Source organism: Sturnira hondurensis, unplaced genomic scaffold, assembly GCF_014824575.4.
Source record: "Sturnira hondurensis isolate 20B ecotype Veracruz unplaced genomic scaffold, ASM1482457v3 Scaffold0004152, whole genome shotgun sequence".
Taxonomy (NCBI): domain Eukaryota; kingdom Metazoa; phylum Chordata; class Mammalia; order Chiroptera; family Phyllostomidae; genus Sturnira; species Sturnira hondurensis.
Window position 1 is genome coordinate 5,808,144 of NW_028076783.1, and position 27,118 is coordinate 5,835,261.

General features: G+C 47.9%; 1 protein-coding gene across 1 annotated transcript in view; it reads left to right on the forward strand.

Annotated features, from left to right (window-relative positions):
- Positions 1-18,911: 18,911 nt before the first annotated feature.
- Positions 18,912-27,118, forward strand: part of CCDC69 (coiled-coil domain containing 69) — a 30,961-nt gene continuing 22,754 nt past the window's right edge. Inside the window, exons 1-2 of the mRNA XM_037045000.1 lie at positions 18,912-18,938; positions 20,154-20,348. Of these exons, the coding sequence (XP_036900895.1) occupies positions 18,912-18,938; positions 20,154-20,348 (222 nt within the window). The remainder of the gene's footprint in view (positions 18,939-20,153; positions 20,349-27,118) is intronic.

Here is a 27,118-nt window from a genome sequence, read left to right on the forward strand (position 1 = left end):
CTGGGAAGGAAGGACCGGACGCCAGGCGAGGAGGGGCGGGGCCGAAGCGCGAGGGAGGGGCGGGGTCGGACAGGGAGGGTGGGGCGTAGCTGTTGTTTCCTAGCTCAGTCTGTGACAGTCGAAGCAAGATCATTTGTTTTTCATCAGACAAGATTTTGTTAAACTACTACATTTTGTAATTGAGGTTTGCTTTTTAAAGAAGCAATAGGAGTACTAACTAAATTACAAACCCCACAAAGGATGAGACCATGACTTTCAGTTACTGATGCGAACCCAGTGCCTGACACTAAAAGACGACCAATCTTTGTTGAATAAATGGATGTATTAAACTCACCTAATCATCTTAAACATCTTTTAGAATTAATTTTAAATTTACAGAAAAGTTGCAAAAATAGTATACAGCTGGCTATCTCGTTTCCCCTATCGTTAACAATAAGATGAAGTGTTTTTATAAAACCTGGAAAACTGGCATTAGTACATTAGTATCAGCTAAGCTCAGATTTTACCTGATTTTTTTTAAAGATTTTATTCATTTTTTAGAGAGATGGGAAGAGGGGGAGAGAGAGAGGAAGAGAAACATCGATGTGCCAGAGATGCATAGATCAGTTGCCTCTACACACCACCAGCCAGGGACCTGGCCTGCAACCCAGGCATGTGCCCCGACTGGGAATCAAATTGGCTATTGGGAACCACCCTGCCTGGTTTCAGAAGCTGTAACCCGCCCCCAGCAACCGCCCCCCGCCCCCGTGGCTAAGGCTGAGTGAGCGACCTTCGGACCATAAGCCACTAAGACAAAGCTTATCTCCCTGGCAGGAGCACAGCCTCTGTTCCTTTCAGTTCACCTTGCTTGGACCCCAATGCTTGATTGGTTAGCCAATGACGTGTAAGATTCCACAAGGGGGGAATAACCTAAGATGGCCATGATCATGGGGGGGCCCATGGAAGAACTTGGGGGCTACAGAAAAGGGGTGATGGACCCTCACCCCTCGGCTTTGACATAGCCTGAGTCCTCATTCTGTCTGTAAGAAGTCTCCTAATCTCTTGGCTGCCTTACTTCTCCTGCCTGATTTAAGCCTGAAACAATGACAGAGGGTGGTGCAATCCTGTGCTGGAAAGGGTGGGCTCCCTGGGTGATCAGGCCTAAGAAAGAGTATATAAAATCCTATGAAACCTGCTTTGCTAAGAATACTGTCAATTAAATGATAAGGGTCCGAGCAGGAAAGAGTTTGCTTCCCAAAGTTTTGTAGCCCTTTAGCTAACAGACCCTGACTCAGAATAGGCCCTCAGAGATCTTGTTTGACCCTTGTCAAACAAGGGGTCTTGTTTGACCCTTACTGCCTGACAATGATCAATAAGCTTTACCTGTATTCCTGTGCAAAATTAACCCAATAAAAACCCATTGAGGAAAAGGCTCTTGGTCCTTCTCCTTTGAAAGATCAGTCACCTTTCCTCCCCAAGCAGATCATGTCTTGGTAGACTTATTCTCATCAGCAGCAGACAGCGAGCTCTGCGCAAAGCTCCCCCACAATTGGCGACCTTCCAGTTCACAGGCGGGCACTCAAACCATGAGCCACACCAGCCAGGGCTACCTGATCTTTTAATATGCTTTTTAAATTGCATATTAAAAACTTCCCTCCCTATCTGATAAGGGATTCCCTCTTCCTGCTAGCACCACCTCATTATACACAAGTGCAATTTGAGGCCCCAAGAAGAAGAGGACTGGCCAAATCACACACAGAAGTACAGCTAGAACTCACTTCTCCTGAGGCTGATTCCACAGAAGTATGAGAGGTGTCCCTGTGGCTGTACTCCTTGGTGGATGCATAGGTGGGTGGGGGAACTGCCTGCCAACACAGGCATCACTGGGGTCTCACTGGGAAATAGGAAGGGGACTGCAAGCCTGCCTTCCAGCATCATTTCTTCTCCATCTTTGCCAAGGCCCTTCCTCCCCATTAACCACATCCTCCCAACCACTCAATACTGCCCTCAGCACACTGTAACCACTGTGGGAGGGAGAGCAGACCAGTGGCCTGTTCAGAGTGCTTGCTCCAAGTCAGGCAGACCCAGGCTTGCATCCTGTGAGATCCTGGTCAGGGGCTGTAACCTCTTTGGTCTCAGTTTCCTCATTTGCAAAACAAGGCTTAAAATAACTAATATCAATGATAACAATAATAAACTACCTTTCAATACTAAGCTACTCACTCATTCAACAAATACTTACAAATACTTATAGATTCGACTGTTGAACATGATAAAGACCTTGTCCCCATCCCCACAGAGACTAGGGTCTGTTCAAGAAGAGCGATCAGCAAATAAAGAAATAAGATATAGTCCAAGAGTAATGATACCAGAAGATAAGAAATTAGGTTAAACTAACTCAAACTGCAGTGGCTTACCTTCTTGAGCCTAAAAAGAACTCTCTGAGGGGCAGATTTTGACCATGGTCGGGAGAAATGAGAAACGACTGGGGTGAGAGTGAGTGTGAAATGTAAACATGGTCTAGCCCTTGGGGCCAGCTCCCAGCAGGGGCTGCACGCTGCCGTTCTCTGGGGGGCGCTTAGAAATCCTGGTGCCCAGGCGACTCTTCAGACTAATTACATCTAAATCTCTGGAGCTGGGACAAAACCATTTGTTTCTTTGTTTTGGTTTTTAATCCCAGGTGATTAAAATATATAGTCAAGGTTGACATCCACCTGGCATACAACAGGTGCACACATACAGAGAAATGACGATTATTAAAACAAGGCCCTTGACCTTGAAGAACCCACATTTCAGGGGTGATGGTTCTGGAAATGTGGCAATTGCTATCACTCTGATGTTCACCATCATGTGTTTCCTGGAGTGCTAACTGAGTCTGGGCCCCAGAACAACATGGTCCAGGGTGACCCAGCATGCTGGTGTGTGGTGGGGTGAGATTTGCTGGGGACACGGCATGTATCTAAAGGCTGGTTCGGTGAGTGCCCTGAATGTAATGAGGAGTGACTACCACCTCAAACACGTATGAAGCAGGCACGTGGGTCAGATGTGGAGGTCACAGACAAGCATCTGTGGGGGAGGAAGAAATTGCCCTCCACTCTCACAGTTCTTTTGGATGATCTAATAATCAAACAGACACAAGACGATCAATAAGAGAAAATGAAGAAACTTAATAGCGTCCGCATGTATTGGAACCCTGCATACACTAAAGTCAGAGACCCCGTGTACATGAGAGGTTCAGAGACAGAAAAGGACTATGAGGAAACTATGACATTCCGAGCTAAGGATAAGGTTAGACACCTGGGTCTTCTGAGGGGAGGAAAGTCATTCACGGGATAAAAAAGAACACATGTTCAGTAATTAGGTGTTTGCCTTCTCCTATAGAGAGATCATACAAGGTTATTTCTGGTGAAAAAAAGCTGGATAAAAAAAGCTGTGGCACAGTCACACATGAAGTACTATTCAGCCATAAAAGAAAAAAGAAGAAGGAAGTCTTATCCTTTGCGACAGCATGGATGGAACTGCAGAGCGTTATGCTGAGTGAAATAAACCCACCAGAGAAACACGAGTACCTTATGACCTCATTCATGTGTGGAATCTACTGAACACAATGAACTAACAAGCAAAATAGGGACAAGCTCATAGACAGAGAGCACAGACTGACAGGTGTCAGGGTGGAGTGATTGGGGAGTCGGATGGGTGAGTGGAGGGAATGAGCAAAAAAAGAAAAGCTTGTGGACACAGACAACAGTGTGGTGATTTCCGGGGGAGGAAGGATGAAAGGAGGTGGAGGAGCGTGTAAGGGGGATAAACAGTGATGGATGGACACTTGACCTGAGGCGGTGAACATGCAATACAGCGTACAGATGATGTGTAATAGACTGCACGCCTGAAACTCCTGAAATTTAGTTAACCAGTGTCACCTCAATAAATTCAATGAAAAGGACAAAATCTAAAAAAATAAAATAAAAAAAACACAGAGAAAAAAACTTTCAAACAAAAAAATAGATCAATAAATAAATTCTTTAAGGGAGAGGTGAAAGTTTCGCATGAGCCCTCAGGGTGTTGATTGCCTTCAGCTCAAAATAACCCACAGGCCAGAGCAACATGTCTTGGAAGGACGGTTCTGACCCCTTCACAGCTGATGGTGCAGACATGTGAACACTTGCTTACTGACTGGTCTCTGGTTTCAACCCAATTATAGCCGGGACATCTATCTGGTTTTACATCTTGGCCTACTCACCTCGCTCAATTCAAAGAGTGTAAGAATCTTAAACTGTGGCTATTCTTTTCATTGTAATTTTCTGAGGAAGTGCTAAAAAAACAAAATTCAATTGAGTAACTTTGGAGATCTAATGGCTTTATCCAGCAATTCCTGAACTGCACGGTGTCCTCTCTAACAACTCAAAGGGCTCTGTGGTGTTGCACAGACTGCTGAGTCTTTATAAGAAAAAGTGCGGGGCAAGGGAGCCATCAGCAAAAGGAAAGGGTTCTTTTTCACACCGAGACATCCTCTTTGGGGAGGAAGGAGATGGCCCGGGTTTGATCAGGCGGATCGCCTCTTCTTTCTCTGAGGGATAGAGAGGGCCCATGTGACAGATTATTTTACTGGTTCTTGACCAGAAATTTGCTGACTGGAATTTTAAAGTTATATTTCTAGGAAAGGTTGAAACAACAATCAGGTCAGGTACTAAATCTAGGTTTGGTGTCATGGGCTTTGGCACGAGTGACACCATTTTGGGTCTGTGGTTTCTCTTTAACAGAGAGTGACATCATGACTTTCATATAAAATGAGCACGCATTAGAGATTTAATTTAACTCCTTCAGTGAGGGAATCTGTGAGATGTCACAACCTTTGCAAAGAACAAACACATTTATACGTCAGGAGTACTGAGGTAAACGTGCAAATGAAGGCAAAACTGGCCTTGTCCATAGCAGGGGACAGAAGTCAGTGTCACCTCCGTGGCACACAAATGTGCACGTGCAAAGGCGAAGATTATTGTCCACTCTCACTAGCTGTCTGCAACGTCAGAGGCAACGAACGACACAGAGCCTGTCATAAAATCATAATTAGATATGTGGAAGAACATGCTCGAAGAAATGAATGGTTTTCTATTGAAGCTTTTACAAAAAAATAAATAAAAATGAAACAATGGCCAAATGGTCTTTGGTGATGCTAGGCCATATTGCCAAACCAAAACTTAATAACTAACCTCAGTGCAGTTTCAGCCTCTCTCAGAAGTGGAATTTCAGTGATCTCGAATTTTATGATCTGGAATTCCTGGGTCAATCCTAGTGAAGTAATCAGCCTGATGGAACCCCCTGCCTTCTCCAAAAGGAAAGTATTGTTGCCTGAAGTAACCCACTCTTTTTTTAAATGTATTTTATTGATTATGCCATTACAGTTGTCCCATTTCCCCCCTTCACTTCCCTCCACCCTGCATACCCCTCCCCCACCATTCCCCCCTTTTGTTCATGTCCATGTGTCACAAGTTCTTTAGATTCTGTATTTCCCATAGTATTCCTGCCCTCCCCCTGTCTATTTTCTACCTACCAGCTATGCTACTTATTCTCTGTACCTCCCCCCCTTCTCCTCCTCCCACTCCCCTGTTGCTAACCCTCCATGTGATCTCCATTTCTGTGGTTCCTCTCCCAATCTAGCTGTCCTCTTAGTTTGCTTTTGTTTTAGGTGTGGTTGTTAATAACTGCGAGTTTGCTTTCCTTTCACCATTCATATTTTTTATCTTCTTTTTCTTAGATAAGTCTCTTTAACATTTCATATAGTAAGGGCTTGGTGATGATGAACTCCTTGAACTTGACCTTATCTGAGAAGCACTTTATCTGTCCTTCCATTCTAAATGAAAGTTTTGCTGGATAAAGCAATCTTGGCTGTAGGTCTTTGGATTTCATGACTTGGAATACTTCTTTCCAGCCCCTTCTTGCCTGTAAGGTCTCTTTTGAGAAATCCGCTGACAGTCTGATGGGTACTCCTTTGTAGGTGACTGTCCCCTTATCTCTTGCTGCTTCTAGGATTCTCTCCTTCATTTTAATCTTGGCTAATGTAATTATGATGTGCCTTGGTGTGTTCCTTCTTGGGTCCAACTTCTTTGGGACTCTCTGAGCTTCCTGGATTTCCTGGAAGTCTATTTCCTTTGCCAGACTGGGGAAGTTCTCCTTTATTATTTGTTCAAATAAGTTTTCCACTCATGGCTGTTCCTCTTCCCCTTCTGGTACCCCTATAATTCAAATGTTGGAACATTTAAAGATGTCCTGGAGGTTCCTAAGCCTCTCCTCATTTTTTTGAATTCTTGTTTCTTCATTCTTTTCTGTTTGGTCATCTTTTTCTTCCTTCTGGTCCATTCCATTGATTTGAGTCCCAGTTTCCTTTCCATCACTATTGATTTCCTGTGCATTTCCCTTCATTTCAATCAGTTTAGCCTTCATATGTTCCTCTAATTTGTGGCTAAAATCAACCAATTCTGTGAGCATCCTGATCACCAGTATTTTGAACTGTGCATCTAAAAGGCTGGGTATTTCTTTTTTCGCTTAAAATTATTGGCTCTGGGGCTTTGAGCTGTTCTTGAGGCATAATGTTTGGTCTGTTCACACCTGTTATGTTTGAGGGGTGGAGCCTTAGGTGTTCACCAGGGCCAGGTGACCCAGTCACTGGGTTGTGACACTGTATGTGGGGGCGGCATCAGAGAGGGAAAAAATGGTGCTTTGCTCTGCTCTGCTCTCTCTCAGATTTCTGTCCCCTCTGCTGCTTCCCACAAGCAAACCTGCCCCCCTGGTGCTGGCTACCGGGTGTGTGGGCCTGTGCACCCTCCAGGACCCTGTGGGTCTCTCCAACAAACTCTCTATGAGCCTGGGAGCCTCTCCCGGCCCCTTGATCCCGAGAAAGTCTTTCCAGTTGGTGCTTTCAGGCTCTAATTCCCATCGCTGGGGCCCTAGCCTGCTTGGTCTGTCTCACTGTTTGCTCCTTTGCTTGGTTTATCTGCACGTGAATGTGTGACCGCAGTCAGTCAGCCGCCCTGAGCCCTCACTGGGTCCGCCCATCGCCACCCCACCTGGGATCCACCAACCGCCTCTGCCTCCGCTCCTGGGTCAGTGGGACAGAAGGATCTTTCCAGCCGGATCCCGCTCTGCTGCTGCCTCCACCCCTCTTACCAGTCTGGCTGAGTGGTTCGCTGTCGTCAGACTTCTGTACAGTTCAGTTTTCACTGTTTTGGCTGTGGTTTTGTTTCTAAAACTTCACTGTCTTTAAATTTAGTTGTGGGAGGGGGCACAGTGTTTCCACCTACGCCTCCATCTTGGCCAGAAGTTCTAATCCACTCTTTGAAAAATTCCCTAGTCCCGCTCTCTTTCTGCCTAAAAAACATTCCACTTCGGCCCTGGCTGATGTGGCTCAGTGGATTGAGCACTGGCCTGTGAACCGAAAGCCACCAGTTTGATTCCCCATCAGGACCTACACCTAGGTTTTGGGCCAGGTCCCAAGTTGGGGGCGGTTCGGGGCATGTGAGAGGCAACTGACCAATATATCTCTGGCACATCGACGTTTCTCTCCCTCTCTTTCTCCCTCCCTTTCCCTTTTCCTAAAAATAAATAATAAATAAAATCTTCAAAATGTTGTATTGCAAAGCAAAAAGTAAAATAAAGTGAATTCTAGAAAAAGTAAAAACCTTCCATTCTTTCTTAAAAATTATTTTATTGTTGTTCAATTACAGTGGTCTGCATTTACACCCCAACTCCTCCCCACCCCAGCCAAACCCTCCTCCCTCCCTTGCTTTCGACCCCCTCCCCTTGGTTTTGTCCATGTGTCCTTTATAGCTGTTTCTGAAAACCCTTCCCCCCATTATCCCCTCCCCCCACCCCTCTGGTCACTATCAGTTTGTTCTTAATTTCAATGTCTCTGGTTATATTTTACTTGCTTTTTTCTTTTGTTGATTAGGTTCCAGTTAAAAGTGAGATCATACGGTATTTGTCCCTAAGCCCCTGGCTTATTTTACTTAGCATAATGCTCCCTATTCCATCCATGCTGTCACAGAGGGTAGGAGCTCCTTCTTTCTTTCTGCTGCGTAGTATTTCATTGTGTAAATGTACCATAGTTTTTTGATCTACTCATTTACTGATAGGCTCCTAGGTTGCTTCAAGCACTTGGCTATTGTAAATTGTGCTGCTATGAACATTGGGGTGCATAGATTCTTTTAGATTGGTGTTATAGGGTTCTTAGAATATAATCCCAGGAGTGAAATTGCTGGGTCAAAAGGCAGATCCATTTTTAATTTTCTGAAGAAATTCCATACTGTTTTCCACAGTGGCTGCACCAGTCTGCATTCCCACCAACAGCGCACTAGGGTTCCCTTTTCTCCACATCCTTGCTGACACTTGTTTGTTGATTTCTTTATGATGGCCATTCTGACCAGTGTGAGTGATATCTCATTGTGAAAAACTTTCCACTCTGTGCAACCCCTCAGAAGCACCCTTTTAGCTGCTAGATAGAATGCTGCCGTATTCATGAATCACTTAATAAAGCCAATTAGATCTTCAAAGTTACTCGGTTAAATTTTTGTTCTTTAACAAAGCCCAAATTTTTCTTTAAATAGTAATGATATTTCTGACTTTAGGCAGTGCCTTTAATCTGCCTAGGCCTCCGTTTTCCCATTTGTAGGAAGATAGTGTCAAACTAGGTGATCTCTGAAGTCTCCTTCAACTTTGAGAGCATGTGTATGTGTGTAAACCAGAAGGAACAGTAGAGTGATTTCCATCCCCTCTGACTAGCCCATCTGAGAGAGCGAGAAACCGGAGCCCACAGCCACCCAGCGGAGGTGGAATGAGCACCGGGGTTTCCGGCCTCCCAGCTCAGAGCAACATCCCTTGATTGCAAAGCTAACAGGAGCACCACTCCCTTCTCACCTTACTCCTCTGAAACCCTAGAGCAGATGGAGGCCTGGAAATGCCCTGAGGACCAGGGGCTAGACTGGTCTGGCAAGACAAACAGGGCCGGGGAAGGTGCCTCTAGAGCAGCCTCCGCCACCAGCCTCAGGCTGAGGGCACAGGGTGGGCCCCACATACACAGGTTTGCATCACTTTGATTCCCGAAGATTTACAGCCTTTGCTTGGAGCTTTGATTCTCAGTGCTAGCTACACATCAGAATCACCTGGGCAGCTTCAAACAAATAACCTCAGTGTCCAAGCCCAGGCTGCACCCTTGGGTGGGACAGAGCAGCAGCATTTTAAAAAGAGTCCCAGGGGATTCCAAGGTACAGCCAACGCTGAGGACCACTGGTCTAAAATAGCTTTTAGCTAATGGTAATATGCATGCAAAACACTGTGGATCCCCTTTAAAGAGCAGATTGTGACTCAGCAGGCTGGGCTGGAGCTCAAGAATTTGTATTTATAACAAGCTACCCATGAGGCCAATGCTGCAGGTCTGAGGACCACAGAGTAGCAAGGGTCTGAACTACAGCCACTTCCTCCACTACTGAGAGGCTGGGGTGGGATACACATGGAGTCACTGTTTTCTCCCCAGGAAGGTGCCTGGTGAAACAGAGCAGGAAGGACAAAGCCCCAGTTGTTCCCAGGTTCTCATGTCTACTCCCCATCACCCTCAAAGGGTTTCAGAACAAGCCTCCCCAAGATGTGCTACTTCAGCAAGAGGATTATTCTGGGCTGAAAGCAATTGAAACCCTGTGGTTCTCACGAAAGCCTTTTACCTCTTCTTGAAAGAATTTAAATTTGGAGCCTTGCCCATAATAAGAGTTATCACCAGAAAAAAACTTTTTGTGACCTATCTCTAAAGCAGGGCAAAAACCTAATTACTGAACATCTGCTCTTCTTGTGAATGATCCTCTTCCCCTAAGAAGCCCCAGGTGCCTGACCTCATCCTTAGCTCAGAATGTCATATATCCTTTATTCTCCCTTTCTATGTCTGAACCTCTCCTGTAGGTGGTATTCCCATGTGAGTGTATGTAATTAAATTTGGTTGTTTTCTCTCGTTAATCTGTCTCATGGCTGTTTAATAGACCAGCTAGAAGAACCTAGAAGGGGGGTACAACTTCTTCCTCTCCTGCACCCTCCCGCTGAGGTGGGATGGCACCCACGATGTCTGAGGGCCAGCCCAGCCGCAGCCTCTTCCTTTCCCTGGAGTGCCTGGCTCCAACAAGCTGCCCCAGAGGAGCTGGAAGAATCCCAGCAGGCCGGCCAGAAGAATCCTGTTCTTCCAACGACTTGGCTCTCCCTTTCTTACCCCTCTTCTCTCCTGCTTCCTTCCCTGTCCTGCACCACTCTGCTGGCCTCCAAACTGGCTCTTAAGGATTATTTGAATTCAACCAACCCTGGCTGTTTCTGCTAGTATTTTTCCAATCCCATCGACTTCTCCGGAGGCCCAGGCAATGTCTAAGAGAGCCCTAATTGTGTGATGACTCCCAAAGGGATGGAGTTGAAAGTGAAGTTATGAGGATGTTGTCCCTTCTTTGGGTTTGGGGCCTGGATTCCAGGACAAGGACTAGCAAGGCCTGGGCACCAGATTTCCGCTAGGTGGCACCATCATCAAACGCTATTCACGGAGTTCTTTACTGTTTCCAAAGCTTTCTATTAGCCGCCTCATTCATTCTGCTCGCACCCGATCGCCTTTAAGACTGGATTGAAATGCGAGTGAGGGTGTCGGCTGTAGTACCTGTAGTACCCTCATCTTGCCGGCGGGGGGCGGCCGCTACCCAATTCAGACTCAAGTTACCCGGAAACACGGACTCCGTGTGGACAGGTCGTATTTTTCCAGAGAGGCTGAAAACCCAGACTTTTATGTGAATTCTTTAAGTCGTTAAAGGATGAGCAGATAACTCAGATCATTATAAAAAACTGCGTGAACTAAAAATAAATCTGCAGGTCAGATGTATCCGAAAGAATCCCAGTGGGCAAATTCTGAAGTTCACTTCATTCAAAAATGCAGGAGCTTTACATCTTTATTCTCAAGTCTGCATTTTATTGATACATGTGGGGAGCCTGAGATTCAGAGAGAAGAGGGACCTCTTCAGGTCTGTTAGAGCAAATGAAGAGTAGAAACCAGGAGTCCTGACTTCTTGTGCGGGTCTTCCTGCAGTAGGAAGCGAGGCCACCAGAACCAGAGGGGCCCCAGCGAGATCCGATCCTGTAACTCCGCGGGCGTGCCTCGGAGAGCCCGTCCTGCCCGGGGAGCCCTCCCGGGGCTGGGGAGGTCGCCAGAGCCCAAGGGCAGGAGGGGGAGCCGGCGTTTATTTTTAGCTGCCTAGAATGTGCTTCTAAGCCTTATTTAGACATCAGGCGACAGGGTGAGCTGGAGGCAACAGGGGCGGGGGAGGAGATAGCCCCCTCCCCCTCCCCCTCCCTCTCTCTCCTGGGGCTTCTGATTTAACTGCTCTTCCCTGCTCGCCCCCTTATCATCCTTTCTAGGGGCTCTAAATAGCAGCCCTTGCTGGCGGGGGCGCTGCCTGCTCTGGCTGGCTTCCTTTCTCCTCCACCTCCGCCCTTTTCTCCCCATTCCCACACTCTGCGGAGGAAGAGAACTCTGGGGCCATAGAATGTTTTCTGTTTGCCTTCTGGGGTCACAGATCTCTTTGAGAAGCTGTAGTCATTTATCTTGTGCTCAGGTTGTGGAGTCTGTTGAACTTGGGTTCAAATCCAGCGTATGATCCTTACACTCCCGACCTGAGTTTCCACTTTAGTAGAACGGAATTCATACCCCATCCAAGCTCCCTCACAGTTCCTGAAGATTAACCGTGAGAAGATAGGTGAAGACCCTAGCATACCATAAAAAATCTTCAATAAATGATAGTAATGATGATTAATGCTATAGGTCCTCTGCCCAGAAAGATTTTAATCATTTATATGCACACAGTTGTGAATGTAATTTCAGGAGGTTGATGTAAACTCTGAAGTTCACCCAATCCAACTTTGGACCCAATCCAAGGCATTCATTCATTCATTCACTAGATCTGTGCTAGAGCTCACTCCACGTCAGACACTGGGTAAACGGTAGCCAAGGGTGTAAGGCCAGAGAAATGAATGTATATGAATTATCCAGAGTCAAATGCAAATCAATAGCAAGCCAAGAATCAGAAGAAACCATTTTTAAATAATGTATATAATTTAAAGAGTTTGAACATATATCTACACCCCAGAAATCATCACCAAAATCAAGTTACCAGACACACCCGTGATTTCCAAAAATTTCCTTGTGCCCCTTTGTTTTTTTTGTTTCTGTTTGGTTGTTTGTTTTTGTGTAGGAACACTTGCCCTGAGATCCACCTTCTTAGCAAGTCTGTAAGTGCACGGTAAAGTATTGCGAACTGTAGACACTCTGTTGTAGCACAGATCTCTAGGACCAATGCTCTAGTCTGCTTCTACGAGCCTGACTGTTTTGCACACCTCGTAAAGTGGAATCATGCATAAGTGTCCTTCTGTGACTGGCTTATTTCGGTCAGCATCACATCCTCCAGGTTCATCCGTGTTGTCATGAAAGGCAGAATTTCCGTCTTCTGAAAAGCTGGACAACATTCCATTCATGGTATCTACATACCACCTCTTCTTTATCCATTTACCTGTCAGTGGCTGTTCGGGCTGTTTTTGCGTCTTGGCTGTTGGGGTCGCTGTTGTGGGGAGCACAGGAGTGCAGGCATCTCATCTAGATCCTGATTTGGGGTGTACACCCAGAAGCAGGATTGCTGGGTCATATTACTGTTTTTTAAATTCTCTGAGGAACCTCCTTACTGTTTTCCATGCCATCTGCTCTATTTTACATTCCCACCAATAGTGTACCAGAATGAAAGTCTCTTGAATCCCAATCTTGACTCCTTTGAGCAATAACTTCTTTCTCTGAAAAGGAAAAAAGATCCCTGGTAGTCAAAATGGATCTGATCAGCCCTGACTGGTGTGGCTCAATGAACTGAGCACCAGCCTGCAAACTGAACGGTTGTTGGTTCGATTCCCAGTTGGGGCATATGCCTGGGCTGTGGGCCAGGTCCCCAGTTGGGGGCATGTGAGAGGCAACCGGTAGATGTATCTCTCATACATTGATGTTTCTCTCCCTCTCTCTCTCCCTCCCTTCTCGTCTCTCTAAAAATAAATAAATTAAATCTTTAAAAAATGGATCTGATCATTCATTTCCTTGGGACCCTTATGTCAGGAGACCCTCACATGCCTTTTCCAACAGGCCCTACCAATATTAGCTTCTGCTTGCATACCTCCCAAAATGCGACACTCATTCCCTGTCAAGCTGGCTCCCTGAATCTTGGGCAGTGCAGGAGGACTTTCCTCCAAGAGACATAGACCACCTTATTCCTGAGGGCTTGTACCCCCTGCTTCTACTTTTCCAAGACAGCTTAGAAGACTGATCGTCTTCTTCAAGGGCTCCAGGACCGAAAGTGCCTTGAGGGGCAACAGGGCAAATAGGAGATTTGATCTCCTTCCAAGCCCTGCCTGAACTCAGAGCCTCCTGGCAATCCTTCCCGAAGCTCCCTCCCTCTGCAGCTGCTTCTTTAAGAAGCATCACAGGGGCTGGTTCTGCTACTGTCCTTGGATCCTGTCCAGGGCCCTGATTTAAAAGGTATTGCAACGTTTTTTAAAAACAAACATGTGTTGTAACCCAAGGCCCCGGTAACCACAACACTGCCGGCTGCCTGCTGCCACCTCCCAGGCTGAGAGGAGAGGAAACTGCTCTCCGCCTACCCCACAGCACCCCACACTCTGCCCTGCACCCACTGCCAGCCGCCGTAGTTACTATACTATATCAGGCTGGGAGCTCAGTGAGGGCAGAACCTGAGCGGGACCTGGGGGCTGCTGTTCTCCTGGACCAAAGTGCCTTTTGGACCCACACCAGGTCCCTCGGGAACCATTCCAGGACCGCGCTATCTGTCCACCCTCCACCCTCCACCCGAGCTCCAGAGCAACCATGTACAATACCAGTCAGTCTGTGCCGCTCCCATTGCCCAGAGGGTAAGGCAGCAATGCCCTGGCCAGGCCTTCCAGGCCTCTCTCTGTCTGTGTCTCCCTCACTCCCTGACGTCACCCGGCATTCCAGCCGCACTAAGCCACTGAGCCCCATGAAAAGCCACCCAGCACTGGGCATGGGTGTTCTTCCCTACATTTTTTAATGTTATACCTGTATGTATTGCAAAATGATCACTATAACAAGACCATTCACACCTCCATGACCTCACATGATCACACGTCCCCGCTTTCTTGAGCAGAGCCCCTACTTAATCTACACAGCCCGGCTCGAACGTCACCTCCTCCGTGGAGCCTGCTCTTCCCTTTCCTCTCCAGGATCCAGTTAGGGTGCTCTCATGGTATTGTCCCAACCTCTTGTTATGTTATGTGGCTACCTGGACCACAGGTGAGGCAATCTCCAGCAAATAGTAAATATTTGGTTTAGCCTACAGGACTCTGTGTGTGTGTGTGTGTGAGCAAGAGATTTATTTTACATTAAAAAAAACACAAATGATTTGTAGCTTCTCTTGAAAAACTGGAAGGTCTGGCCAGCCTGGGTCTTCACTTCCTTCTAACGCTCGTCCGTGGCCAGGCACCCAGCTGCGCTCCTCTTGAAGGGCGTGTGGCTCCCAGCTCACGCCCACCCCATCTCATGCTGGCCTTCTCCTCCTCTCTGTACTCAACAGCCCTGTAGACCTTTAGGTTTTAAGCCTTGGACCTCAACCATATTTCCCCCAGGTTCTGGGCCCCTCCCACCAACAAATATTCTGCCTCCTTGCCCCCATAAACTATCTAGATGCCCCAGAATTCCAATATGCTGGAAAAGAATAAATGGGTGAATAAAGTCAGGTCAATAAAAAAATATAAATGTCATAAATTCCTTTGCCAAATTATGTTTTCCAGTCTTTGTCTTGGAAAACACAGTCCCTGTCCTCGCCATCCGCTGAGTCTCGTTTTGCTCAGCTGCTTGTGGGCAAGGCGTCCACCGCAGGGGAGCGAGGAAGGCAGCATCAGGGTTAGGAAACTCCAAATTTTCCAAAAGGGACGGATTCGGGTTAGGGCAGTTTTCTGATGAAAAGGGGCTGCTTACACTGTGGTTAAATAGCAGGTGACAAAGTGGAAAACTATTTATTTTTCAAATCAGAGCGTGAGGTCAGCTGCTGGAGACCTTGGTTCCCCGCAGCAGGAGTCACAGCAAATATGTCTGGACCTGAATGGCATGGAGAACGTGATGTCAGGTGGGACATTCAGAAGGTGCACGGTCTTCTGATAAAGGACACGAGGGGGGCATGTAGGAGGGCACATAAACTGTGGTTATTGACAGGAACTGATGCTTGCTTGGTCAAGAAAAGGGGTCATGTGAATCTTGCCACCTCTCCCAAGGCAGTCCCAAATCCGAAACCACAGGTCTCCTGGGAACATAGGCAGGGTTGGCTTCTTGCTAATTAGCATTACTCAGACTCCACTCTCCTTTCAAAGGACTCCCCCGTTAATTCAATGCCGTATAATTAATGTAGCGATTTGATTCCTTGGTGAGATGACCCACCACAGCCATGCTACCAATGAGGCTCACATGTTAATGTGAAAACTCCTCAGGCCCTGGTTCAATAAATGGAAAAGAAGTGAGGGATCCAGGGAAACTGCCTTTGAACCCACAATGCCCAGGTGATTCTGCAGCCAACGAGCCTGCTCATTCTTTCTGCAACACTCCAACAGAAGCAGAAGGATGCAACAATTTTAGGTTTCCTTTCATTTCCTTCTCTTACATGTATTCCAAGAGGAAGCTGTCAAAAACAACATTTCCATCCAGAGTCTGGCAAATCCAAGGTATCTTTCTCAGCAGAACCTCATTTTCCACCAGCAGAGTTGAAGCTTGAGGCTACCCAGAGCGTCTTTAAGAGAAAATTATTCTTATTCAATTAAATATAATAAAACTTAATTAGTGACTGTGAATTGGTTAGAGATTGCATTCTCTGGCTAGTGGAGAGAATCTCAATGGCAGTGTCCTAAACAAATTGGTTGTTTATTCTATTATGTGAAAAAGTTAGGAAATAGTTGATCAAAGCTGGTATAGGAGCTCCATAAATTCATCAAAGTTCAAGGCACTTCCCATTGTTTTGATCAGGATAACAAAATGGCTGCTGGAATCCAGCCATCAAGTCTGTATTCCAGGCAGGAAAAGCGGGGTGTGGCACAAGGAAAGGGGGATCCCAGCTCCAAGCCAAGCCATTCTCCTATTAAAAGATTTCCTGGAAGAGCCAACCATAATTTCCCCTTACATATCACTGGCCACCCACAGATGCAAGGGAAGCTGGATAACTAGCCTGATGGTTGGCCCAGCACATTGCTGTCTCAGAGAATATCAGGATTCTGTAACCAAGGAAGAGGGAAGAATGAAAACTGAATAAGGCGACTGGAAATCTCTGCCACAGTATCCTAAGTATCCGGTGGGGAGAGGAGGGAGGAGACAGAGCTGCGTAACTTTTAGTCCATTAGGGAGGACACGCAGAGCACACAAACAAGTGTAATTCCATGGAAAGCTGCCAAGTGTGCTGTGAGAACCACAGAACAGGTGCTGCAAGGCCTTCGGAAGGGGGACATTTGAGCTGTTGTTTGATACACAGGTAGAATTATAGCCCACGGAGATGGGTGGTGGAGAAAGACACTGCTCAGACAACACATATTTGGGGAACAGTTGGGCTCAATCAGAAGGAGGTGGACAGAAAAGGCTTTGGGGGCTAGAAAGATGTTTAGCAACCACTGAGTTGAAAGATTCTTAACTTGGGATCCACACAGAGCCCCCATCGTAGGGGAGGGCCCTGAACTGCCTGAAATTCTGTGCAAAACTTTTTATGTATGGGTACATTGTGTTTTTCAAAAGAAACAGGCTCTGGATAATCCCTGCGTTGTTCTTTCCAATCTTTCCCAAGAAAGCTCGCCCCACCCTCAACTTTTATCCCTTTACAGGCAACCAAGCTACAAACACTAATTTTTCAACTCCCCACCCTCCACGCTCTACCCTGACCTGACTCACCCTGTTCCTCCTCCTTGTAATTACTCCTTCCTCCCTAGATATGGCAAGGTACGTAGTGATTTCCCCATCACTGAGAGTATGTGGACATAGGCTCCAAAAATACCTAGAAAGGAAATTGTAAAAGAGATTTGCATTGCGAGTGACAGAAGAGAAGCATCAGATCCCATCCCAACCTGAGATTCTAGGATTCCCTTCGGCATAAATGTCCTCTGGTTTTAATATTCCTCCAGGAAGCCCTACTTCCCCATCCCCAGTCACCATGGTCTCTTCATCTCCTTTTAATGTCAATACTTCCCACATGGAGTCTATAACTTAACATTAGCCTCGCTTTATAACCTGTTTCTCATTGCTTCCCATCTTTTCCTAGATATAGGTCTAATGTAAAAAAAAAAAAAAAAACCAGATTATAACTAATTCAAGGACAGGAACTTAGTCTTCTTCTCTTGTACCTTCACTACACCTGGCCCATAGGATGACCAACTATCCCAGTGTGCCTAGGACTTAGGATTTTCCTGAGACATAGGATTTTCGGTGCTAAATCAGGATGAGTTGTTCACCTAAGTTGTCCAAGAAATGGGCACATCATAGTATCTGCTTGTTGATATCTGAGTGTGGTAGGCTTTACTGCTGTTCACCACTGTTTGGGGTTCTCCTCTCCCTCTGGGAACACATTGCAGTTCCCCATCACCTTGAAGTTGGACATGATTGTGTGACTTACTTTGGCCAATGAAATGTGAGTGGACTTAATGGGTGTCACTTCTGAGTGATATAGCATTTAAGACTCCACGCACCATTCTCTGCACACTCTCTTCTCTTGCCCTGGCCAGCCCTGGAGCCATGGTGTTGTAACGACTGCATATAGGAAAGCGCAGAATGTTGCAGTGAAGCAGAGCCCGCTGCCTCCTGTGCTGAATGTGTAGTGTGAGCCAAAGCTACCTTCACTGGTGTTAAGTCACTGAGATTTCTGTGTTTTTCATTACTGCAGTGAAACCAAACCTGACTGGTACATCAACCACTGAAAATCTCAAAGGTCATTAGCAACGCATTCAAAGTCAAGTTACTAAGGCAAACAAACAACCCCAAAAAACTCCTTAGAGTTTTTTTTTCAGGCAGAAACTTTAAAGCACATAATCAAAAAGGCAAGTTGTGTGAAAGTTGGAAACTTCAACCTGGTCTCCCACAAAGCTTGGGAAAGCTGGAGGCCAGACCGCTTGAGAAAAAGCCTCCAGGAACAGAATAACCTTCCTAGTTCCCACCCACCAGCCCAGGTTATTGATTTCCATTGTTAACATTCCAATTCGAGAACAATTCAGAAACTTCAACCCTTCAATGTTTAGGTGAGGAACGCTCCAAAAGGGAAAATAACTGGTTCAAGACGACCTCTCCACACATTTTGCCATTTTCCTTGCTTTTCCACGTAGCTGATTCACAGCCATTTATTTCGTTGGCATTTCACATCCCACGGCTTCCTGGTGAAAAACTAGCCTCAGTCTCATTCATGGGTTTACAATTATATTTTTTAAAAAACCTTTTTATTATTGCAATACTAATTTTCTTTACAATAGTAATAAGTGCATACTCATTTTTTAGTATAAGAAAATGAAGAATAATTTTAAAAACCAAAAACTTACCATCCAGAGGTAGTCACTAATGATTTTTTCAATAAGAATGAATTTGTTACACTTTATAATGTATAAAATATTCATCCTCATCAGTATTTTTGCTGGTTACATGACATTCTATTTTTATGGATAAATTATTATTTATTTCACAAAGTTTCATTTCTTGGGTGTTTTGGTTGTTTTGTTGGGTGTTTTTGGCTACTTTGTTGGTTTTGGTTTTGATTAAATCACTGATTCAAGAAACATTGTGAATTTAAGTAGACACTCTTTCCTTAATATCTGTTTGGCTTTCCTACATGTGGTTCTCAAACTTTAGCATGGGCCAGAATTCCCGGGAGGGCTCGGTAAACCACAGATTGCTGAGACCCAGCCCCAGAGTTTAGCATCTGCAAACCTGCGTGGGGCCTGAGAATTTGTATTCCTAACAAAGTTCCCTGGTTGATGCTGCCCCTTTGGGACCATATTTTGTGAACCACCATCCTATGTTATTCATACTTCCAAGAACCTAATACTACCCGTGTCCTTAGTTTTCTTTGTTAGATAGCCTGTTGCAATTGGCCTTGTACTCTGTGGAGGGGCAGTTCTTTTACGGTCTCCTATTCTTTCCCCACTCGTGACTGCAAGTCCCTTTCAGCACCAAACCTTTCCAAGTGTCTTCTGGGCCTTCTGGGATTTCCTAATATACACACGGATGTGCCCGCACACTGATTGTCAAAGTTAGGTGCTTTCCCCCGTATTGCCTCTCCTGGAAACCTCAGCTGGTAACAAAGTGAGGGCAGATAAAAAGCCTTTTCCCTCAGGCACTGGCATTTTATGTTCCTTATTCCCACTGCACATGCCTGTCCGCCTCCCAAAGTTGTTGTGGTTTTTTCGCCATTGTTCTTCAATGTTTAATTGGCTTATACATTTTTTTACTTAAAATTTTTTATTATATTTTTTCCCATTACCACTCAGTCACCTTACACCCTGCTGCCACGAATCTGTTTTTATGGACATCATCGATCCAAAATGGATAGAGTTGAGTATGACAGGTGCCAGTGAGCTGGAAAGAGCTCTCCACCCACAAGTGAAGACGCATTACAAGTAAACTTAACATTGTTGTGTATTTGTAAGGAAGTGGTTTAAAGCTTAGGTTCTGGGGTTAACACTGGATTATACCTGGGCTCTGGTAGTTACTAGTTATGTGAGCTTGGGCCAATCACATCTTTGAGCCTTGCCTGTAAAATGGAGGCAATAACACCTCTGTTGCAAGGAGATTGCAAGAAATAGAAATAAAATGTATAAAGAATCAGGGACAGAAACTGTCCTCAGTAAATGGCAGCTGTTGTGTTGAATTTTTTATAATGTTTTAATTTTTTCCTAGCCCTTTTCTCTGCTGAGGGCCCAGAAAAGCATCCATCGCTCGTAGGGGTCCTTTCCGCCTTGGTCGGAGGTTCCTTATCATTTACATCTACAAGAATTCTTTCTAGTCACCTGCCTCAAGCGGTGGAGCCGAGAACCCCACGGGCTTCTCGAGGCCCCGCTCTTCGGAGATTTACGGCGCGCGGTCGCGCCGCTAGGGCTCAAGTCTGCGCTTTCAGGTTCAGTTTCAGGGTCTCGCCGGCAGCCCTGGCCGGCAGGCGCGGACCCAGCCTCGGGGCCCGGACGGCAGGGCCCTCTGGGGGCCCCGGAGTTGGGAGGCGGCGTCCGGGAGCCCCCGGAGGAGGATGGGCTGCAGACACAGCAGGCTGAGGTGCTGCAAAGCCCCCCAAAAGGTAAAGGGCGCCGGCCCAGAAGTTTGCCTTCGGAAGGGAAGGGAAGTGTGGAGCGGCTCTGCCGCCGGGGATCCTCGGTTCCGCGAGCTCGCTCCAGGCAGCCTGGGGCGCCGGGCGGAGAACTGCGGAGAGGCCGTCACGGAGGGAGGCGGGGAAGGCTCCGCCGGGCGGCGCTCTTTCCCCTGGCCCGGGGCTGAGCCATGGGGGCAGCGGAGTTTACAAACACGGCCCCTGGGCCCAGGAAGGACAGATAATTCCCTATGCCAGAGTGAGGAAATCCCTAGTGCCTGTGGCACATGCCCTTCTCCGGTCAGGGGCTGCTCGATGTGTGGCCGTGGACAAGTGACTTGACCTCCCCGGCCCTTCGGCTTTCCCACGGCTCCGAAGCAGACCCTCTCTAGGGCTGCTGCTCTCAGAGTGGTCCACGGATTCGCAGCATCCACATCATGTGGAGCCGGTTAGAAATGCAGAATCTCGGGCTCTGCCCCAGACTGTTTAAACAGAACCTGCCTTTTAACAAGAGGCTAAGGTGACTGATGACAGTAAGCTTTAAAGTTTGAGAATCGCTAGTCCAGAGCCTCTTCAGGCGCCGCGGGTGATTGTGGACTGTCCTGGGGTGGCGGTGGGGGTGGAGGAACTGGGAGGGGCCAAAGAGGGAGGAGATCTACAGCCTGCCACCCTTCCCCTCCTTTCCCATCCCCCAAGGGGCCTCAGAGCTGGGTTAGGACACAGGAGACACTACTCAGGTTTCTTGCAGTGGGACCAGCTGCCCCTGGGGGTCTGACAAGCCCCGAAGGTTCAGATCCTAGAGCCTGAAGGACAACCTCCTTAGGGGACATCCTGAGGCACGGAGGGAAAAGGAAGGACCCCTCAAGTTCTGGCCCTTTTTCCTACCAGTGCCTGCCATCCAACCAGGTGGGAATAGGTGGTCCCATACACTTGATAATCAGCCTCCTGGAGACCCTGGCAGGACCCAAACTTTGAGAATATTTGGTCAGTTTTCAATGAATTTGAGTCTCTGTCCCTTGGGCACCTGCTGTGCTTGTGCCCAAGCACACACTTTTTTAGCCTGTTGGGTATTCCGTGCTGTCCCCACCCTGCTCCCTGCGTGGCCATGCCCTGTGCCTAGTCCAGGAAGATAAGTTTTGGTCCCAAGTACAATACCTCCCCCACTTTCCTGGCTCCTCCTTTACTCCCCATTCAAAAAACCTCACCAAGCTCTGGCCCAGAAACCAGCATGTCTTCCCTGGCTCCAGCAGGAAAACTGAGGCTTGGCCCCATCAGCAGAAACACAGGGCTGGCTGACGGGGTGATGGGCAAATAGACCTGAGCCAGGCCTGAGACTTCTAATCGATGGTGATAGGTGGACATCAGCCCCAGGCTTAGGTCCTGGCTCTGCCGCAAACATGATGTGTGGCCCCAAGAAAACCCTGACCTTCCTGACCATTCTCTGGACCTCAGTTTCTCCCTCCATACCGAGGAGGGGAATGCAGAATGGTTTCTAACAGTCTGAGAGTCTGTGTTCTGTCTACTTGTGTCAACCTCTCAGTCTGCAAAGTGGGCCAATGGTGAGTTCCATCCACACAGTGGTGGCAGGAGACTGGAGGAGGGCCCTGTACTGGCCTGCCCTTCCATGGACTGGAAGAGGAGACCACCATGAGTGTGGGTTCCCATGCCTCCTGGCCCTCCTGAGGGTGTTACTGCTGTCCCCGTCTGTCCCCAGCACAGCCTGAACTGGACCCCTGCCCCAAACTGTGAAGGGCAAGTAAAGTCAGCACAGACTACCCGAGTGAGCAGGAGCCTTGGAGACCACCTGCACTCAAACGCCCAGTGTACAGATGGAGGTGGGGGTCTAGAGAAGGGAGGGGTCTTGACTGGTGTCACACAGAGTAATTTAGAGCAGAGCCCTGGTATCCAGTCCCCCGGTCCAGGGTTTTGTGTCTCTGTCCCTACCCTGTACTTTTGGTGGCTTCTTAATGATTCCAAAGCCCTTTGGCATAAAAGCCTTCACCCTGTTGCCTCAGAGCAGCCTGGCATGTCTTCCTCACCCCAGCAATGCCAGGGCCCTGCCCCTGTATGACAGGACTTGTAAGTCAATTTTGTTTAAAGTTCATGCCTGTTTCACGTTCACGCCCAGCTTCTCAGCCAAGCGCCAACCCCAGAGCTCCCAAGCCCATGCCCAACAGGCTGCCGATTCCCTGGTGGGCGGCCGGAGCGAAGAGCTCTGATGGTGAGATACACAAAAATGAGCTCAGACTAGAAGGGGACAGGTCACCACAACAATGACTCAACCCGAGTGGCAGTTTACAGAGTACTTACACATCCTGCTGAGCTCACAAAAGCCCTGAAAGTAAGGCCGAGCTGCAGCATCTTCCCCACTGTACGGGTGAGGGAACTGGGGCTTAGGAAGGAGTGATGTGTCCAAAGTCACAGAGCCAGCTGGTGGCAGAGCTGTGCAACTGAGCCTGGTCTCTGTACTCCCTCTCCAGTGCTCATCACCTGGTACAGAGCAGGTGCTACGTAAATATTTGCGTGAGTCAATGTGGGCCAAATAAGAGCCAAGCTAAGTCTTAGCCCAGCATGTGGAAGGAGTAGCTCATTCTGCCTTGGGAGACACAGGAAGGCTTTTTGGATCGGGTGGGGGGATGCCTTGACTGTGTATTGGAGTTTTAGTAGGAGTTACCCAGTCAAGGTGGAGAGAGCAGCCTGAGCACAGGCTGAACCGGAAAAAGCTCAGTACGATGGGGCTCATCATGGAGAGTGGAGGTGGCAGGCAGCAAGGAACAAGACCAGAGCTTCCAGTGGGGTCTACCCTGGCTAGGGACAGGGGCTTGACCGCTAGGACTTCTCAGAGTCCCTCTGGGTTCAAGGAGCTGAGGGTTTGCTGAGTTTGTTATAGTGCCTGGTGGTCTCAGCTGACCAGCTGTTTCAGACTCCATTGAGAGACCAAGTCACTGCCTTATGGGGACAGGTTGAAATCCTGGTGAATGAATGTGTGAGTATCCCTCACAGACCCGGGGTGCATACTGAGGATCTATCTACATAATGTGGTCCTTCCTATGCCTGTCTTGGCAGAGACCATGGCTGATGTGGCCATGTTCCCTGGGAGGACTTTGGAGAAGGCCAGACAGACAGAGGAGGGGCCCAGGAAACAAATTTTCCATAGACTTGCCTGTAGGAGTGAGATGGGAGTATGCAGGGCCTTCCTTCCCCAATAGGTTACCTGCCTCTCTGTGGGGAGGGGCACCTGGTACCTCGTGGCCAACCCTCTGTGCAGGTGCGGGCATGAAGTCTGAACTCCCCAGTCCCTGGGGCTTCTGCTCCGGCAACAGCCCCACAGCCCTGAGCAGGCAGACAGAGGGCCTGCTCAGCACTGCTCCCAAAGCTGGGCCTCAGGCAGCAGGTTCTCGATGAGTCAGGCTTTCAGCAGCCCTTTGTGATCACCTCCTCGGAGCAGGCCAGGGGAGACAGAGGGAGAGACGCAAAAGGGAGTGACATGGAACAGCCCGCGTGGGCAGGAGTAATCATGAAACTCAACCAGAGACACTGCGGACCGGGGTTGTAGAGCTGGATTCACGTGGCCATGTATGAACTTGGCCCTCGAGGCTCTGGGCTCCATGCTACTTCAGTCCTGGCTCCTTCCGGATCCATTCAGTGATTATGGAAGGAACTTGGCTTCTGTATGCCTCAGTTTCCTCATCTGTAAGATAAGTGTCATATTCACTCCTGGGTCAAGGGTTGTTCTAAAGATTAGATGAAAGAATGTGTTTAATGGCATAGCGTCCCTGATACACTGACTAGCAAGCGGCACGCCCCTGATAAGAGGGAAATGTGGTAATGGTGTAAGGGAAACATAGTTACACTTTAAGGACATCCCTGCCCAAACTGTACCCAAGGAAAGCAAACAGAGATGTGGGAGCCAGAGGGACATTAATGTCCTTGAAAGACCATTGGGATTGGAGGCCTGGAGGCGGGGCCACTGCCTCCCAACCTCTGAAGTATTGCCAAGGGTCATGAGAAGCAGCCTTGTTCTCTGTTGTTCCAGAAGGTAGATTTGTGGTCAGTGAGGGGAAGCTAAAGGAAGCCTGATTCTACCTCTCATGAGGAAGAAGGGTAGTGAGTTCCCCATCTCTGGAGGAGTTCAAATAGAGGTCAGATGATATTTTGGCAAGAATAGAAGAGGGGATGCAAGCCTTGGACTAGCAAATATTTAGGGTTCCACTTAAGACATCTAATTATTCTGATTATTACAGTGTTTGAGGCAGAATATAAAAATTTGGAAAAGTAAAAAGAAATTTAGGAGTCACTTTTAATCCCATCATTAAGAGATAGGCTCTCTATACATTTCAGTGTCTTTCTTTTCCTACTGTGTAATATACACCAGTGTGACTATTTTAAATGCTTCTGTTTTAGTTACTCAGCATTTTGCTGGGGCATTTTCCCATGTTAAATAATTCATGGAGACATGATTTTTAATGGCTACCTAATGTTCTGTGGCTGGCCTGTGATTTATTTAACCAGCTGGACACATGGGTGTTTACATTACTTGTGAGCATTCTTGTGTTTCATCCTAACTCTGGGCTGGGGTGCCTTTGTGTTCAGAGGGGAGAGTTGGGGACGAGGGAAGGCGTCCCAAGAGAGATGGCATCTTGGCTGGGTTTGGAGGTGGTTGGACTTGACCTTGTGCTAGGGTGAGTGGTGTACCTAACAGACCAGGCCGTAACACCTGCTTAGTAGGAGCAGGGCAAATCGGACTGTTTAACTCAGCGTGCCAAGGGTGCGGTGGTGAGGAGCTGGGCAAGGAAGCTGCCTTCCCTGGGTGCCGAGGCCTCTGCAGCAGGCGTTGCAGGGACATGGGTGAGTGTGTGGCCTCCGAGTGGTTTTTGCCCAACCCGAAAAATAACGTCCCCAAATCATCTCTGCTAAGCCAAATACAGGCTCCCACACATATGTACCCTGAAACCTTAGAGGTTGAACCAGATTTCTGTGCTCTGAAGGAACCCCTGTGTACTCTGTAACATAAAACCCATTAGAAAAATTTCAGTCATGCTTGCCTTGGAGACGTACCTTTGGTAACACCTTTTCTGCAAGAGTACATGTTTTTAATTCTGTTCTTTTCCTTTATAGTTGAATTCCCAGGCGGCTAGTGTAGGCGCCCTGGTCACCTGAGGACTTCATCTCTGCCCCCTCTGGGTGTCAAGTTTGGGGCCCATGCCTCACGGCAGCACTTGTGTTCATTGTTGTTGTGTTTGTTTTGCGTCTGTTGCTGTGTTTGTTGTTGTTATTGTTGTAAAAAGGACAGAAACTATAAAACTTCAAATTAGTGGCTGAGAGGCAGGCAAGTCAAGATGGTGACGCCCCGGTAGAAGGGGCTACCCCTGACATCTCAGAGTTCCTGGGTCAGCTGGTGACAAAAGCCAGACTCAGCCTGGAAAGGAGCCCTGAGGGGTATCAGTATCACATTCATGAACGGTCACGTTCAAACGATCACCCGGGGGGCCCTGGCTGGTGAGGCTCAGTTGGTTGGAGCGTCATCGTCATCAGTGACCAAAGGGTTGCAGGTTCAGTTCCCGATCAGGGCTCACACCTAGGCTGCTGATCGTCCCCAGTCTGGGCACCAGCATGGGCGTGTGCATTCCCCGGTCGGGAAGTGCCCAGTTCTGGGCCGGGCGCTCATCCCCGGTCTAGGCACGCATGGGAGGCTTCTCTCCCGCATTGATGTTTCTTTCCCCTTCTTCTCTCCCGTCCTCTCTCTCTCTCTGAAAAGGCAATGAAAAAAATGTCCTCAGGTGAGGATTTTTTAAAAATCAACTTGGAAAAAATAGGGGACCCCCCGATAAAAGGAAGAGTCTTAACAGATGACCCAAGTCCTGGCTCTGATATTTTGGGGTGCACTGGGGGTTCCCACCCCCTGTACTTTGTCCTCTCAGTCTCCCTCACCCCGGGACACTGCGAGCCTTCCTGTATAACCTGAGGGGACAGGGCCAGACAGGGAGCAGGACTGGCAGGTGAGCAGAGGGGAGCCGCTATGAGCCCACATGGAGGGAAAAGACAAGAAGGAGCAGAGAAAATCCACCCATCTTTACCGTAGATGGATCTAAATGCGTCTGTTACCCGAAGACCAGCCATGCTACTTCTCTCGGCAAGTGAATTTTAATCCCTAAAAATCATTTATCTTGTGTCACTTTTTTGTTGTCAAATCTGAATCTTCCAGAACAACTAGGCCAAATGCCATACAATACATAAAACATCCAACCCCATCCACGCTCCCCCTCCCCCCAGGTAAGTGATGTACAGACTGACCTACTTTCAGCGTTTCTTCCCCTCAGAGGTGGAGTTCTTTGTCACCGAGTGTCTATGAGCCCCGCAGACCTCCCAGCTCTTTCCCCATGGCACAGGCAGCCCGACCCCCTGCTCCCTCCTTGAGGAAGCAGCCTGACAGTAGACAAGTCATCTGTGCTGGGTGAAGAGTGTCCCTCCAATGCTCATGTTCGCCCGGAACCTGTAAATATGACCTCATTTGAAACAGGGGTTTTGTGGGTAGGATCCAGGTAAGATGAGATCGTACTGCATCACAGTGGGCCCAGCTGCAGCAGCTGCAGAAAAAAGAGCCCTGGAATGTGAGCCAAGGGTGGGCCCCACTCTGCCCCTGTCACCAACTGGCTGTGTGGTGTCAGACAGCTGATGTGCCATCTCTGGGCCTTGCTTTCCCATCTGTCAAATGGCCGCCCCAGCTGCTTGGCAGTTCCAAGAGAGGCATTTTTTTTCTT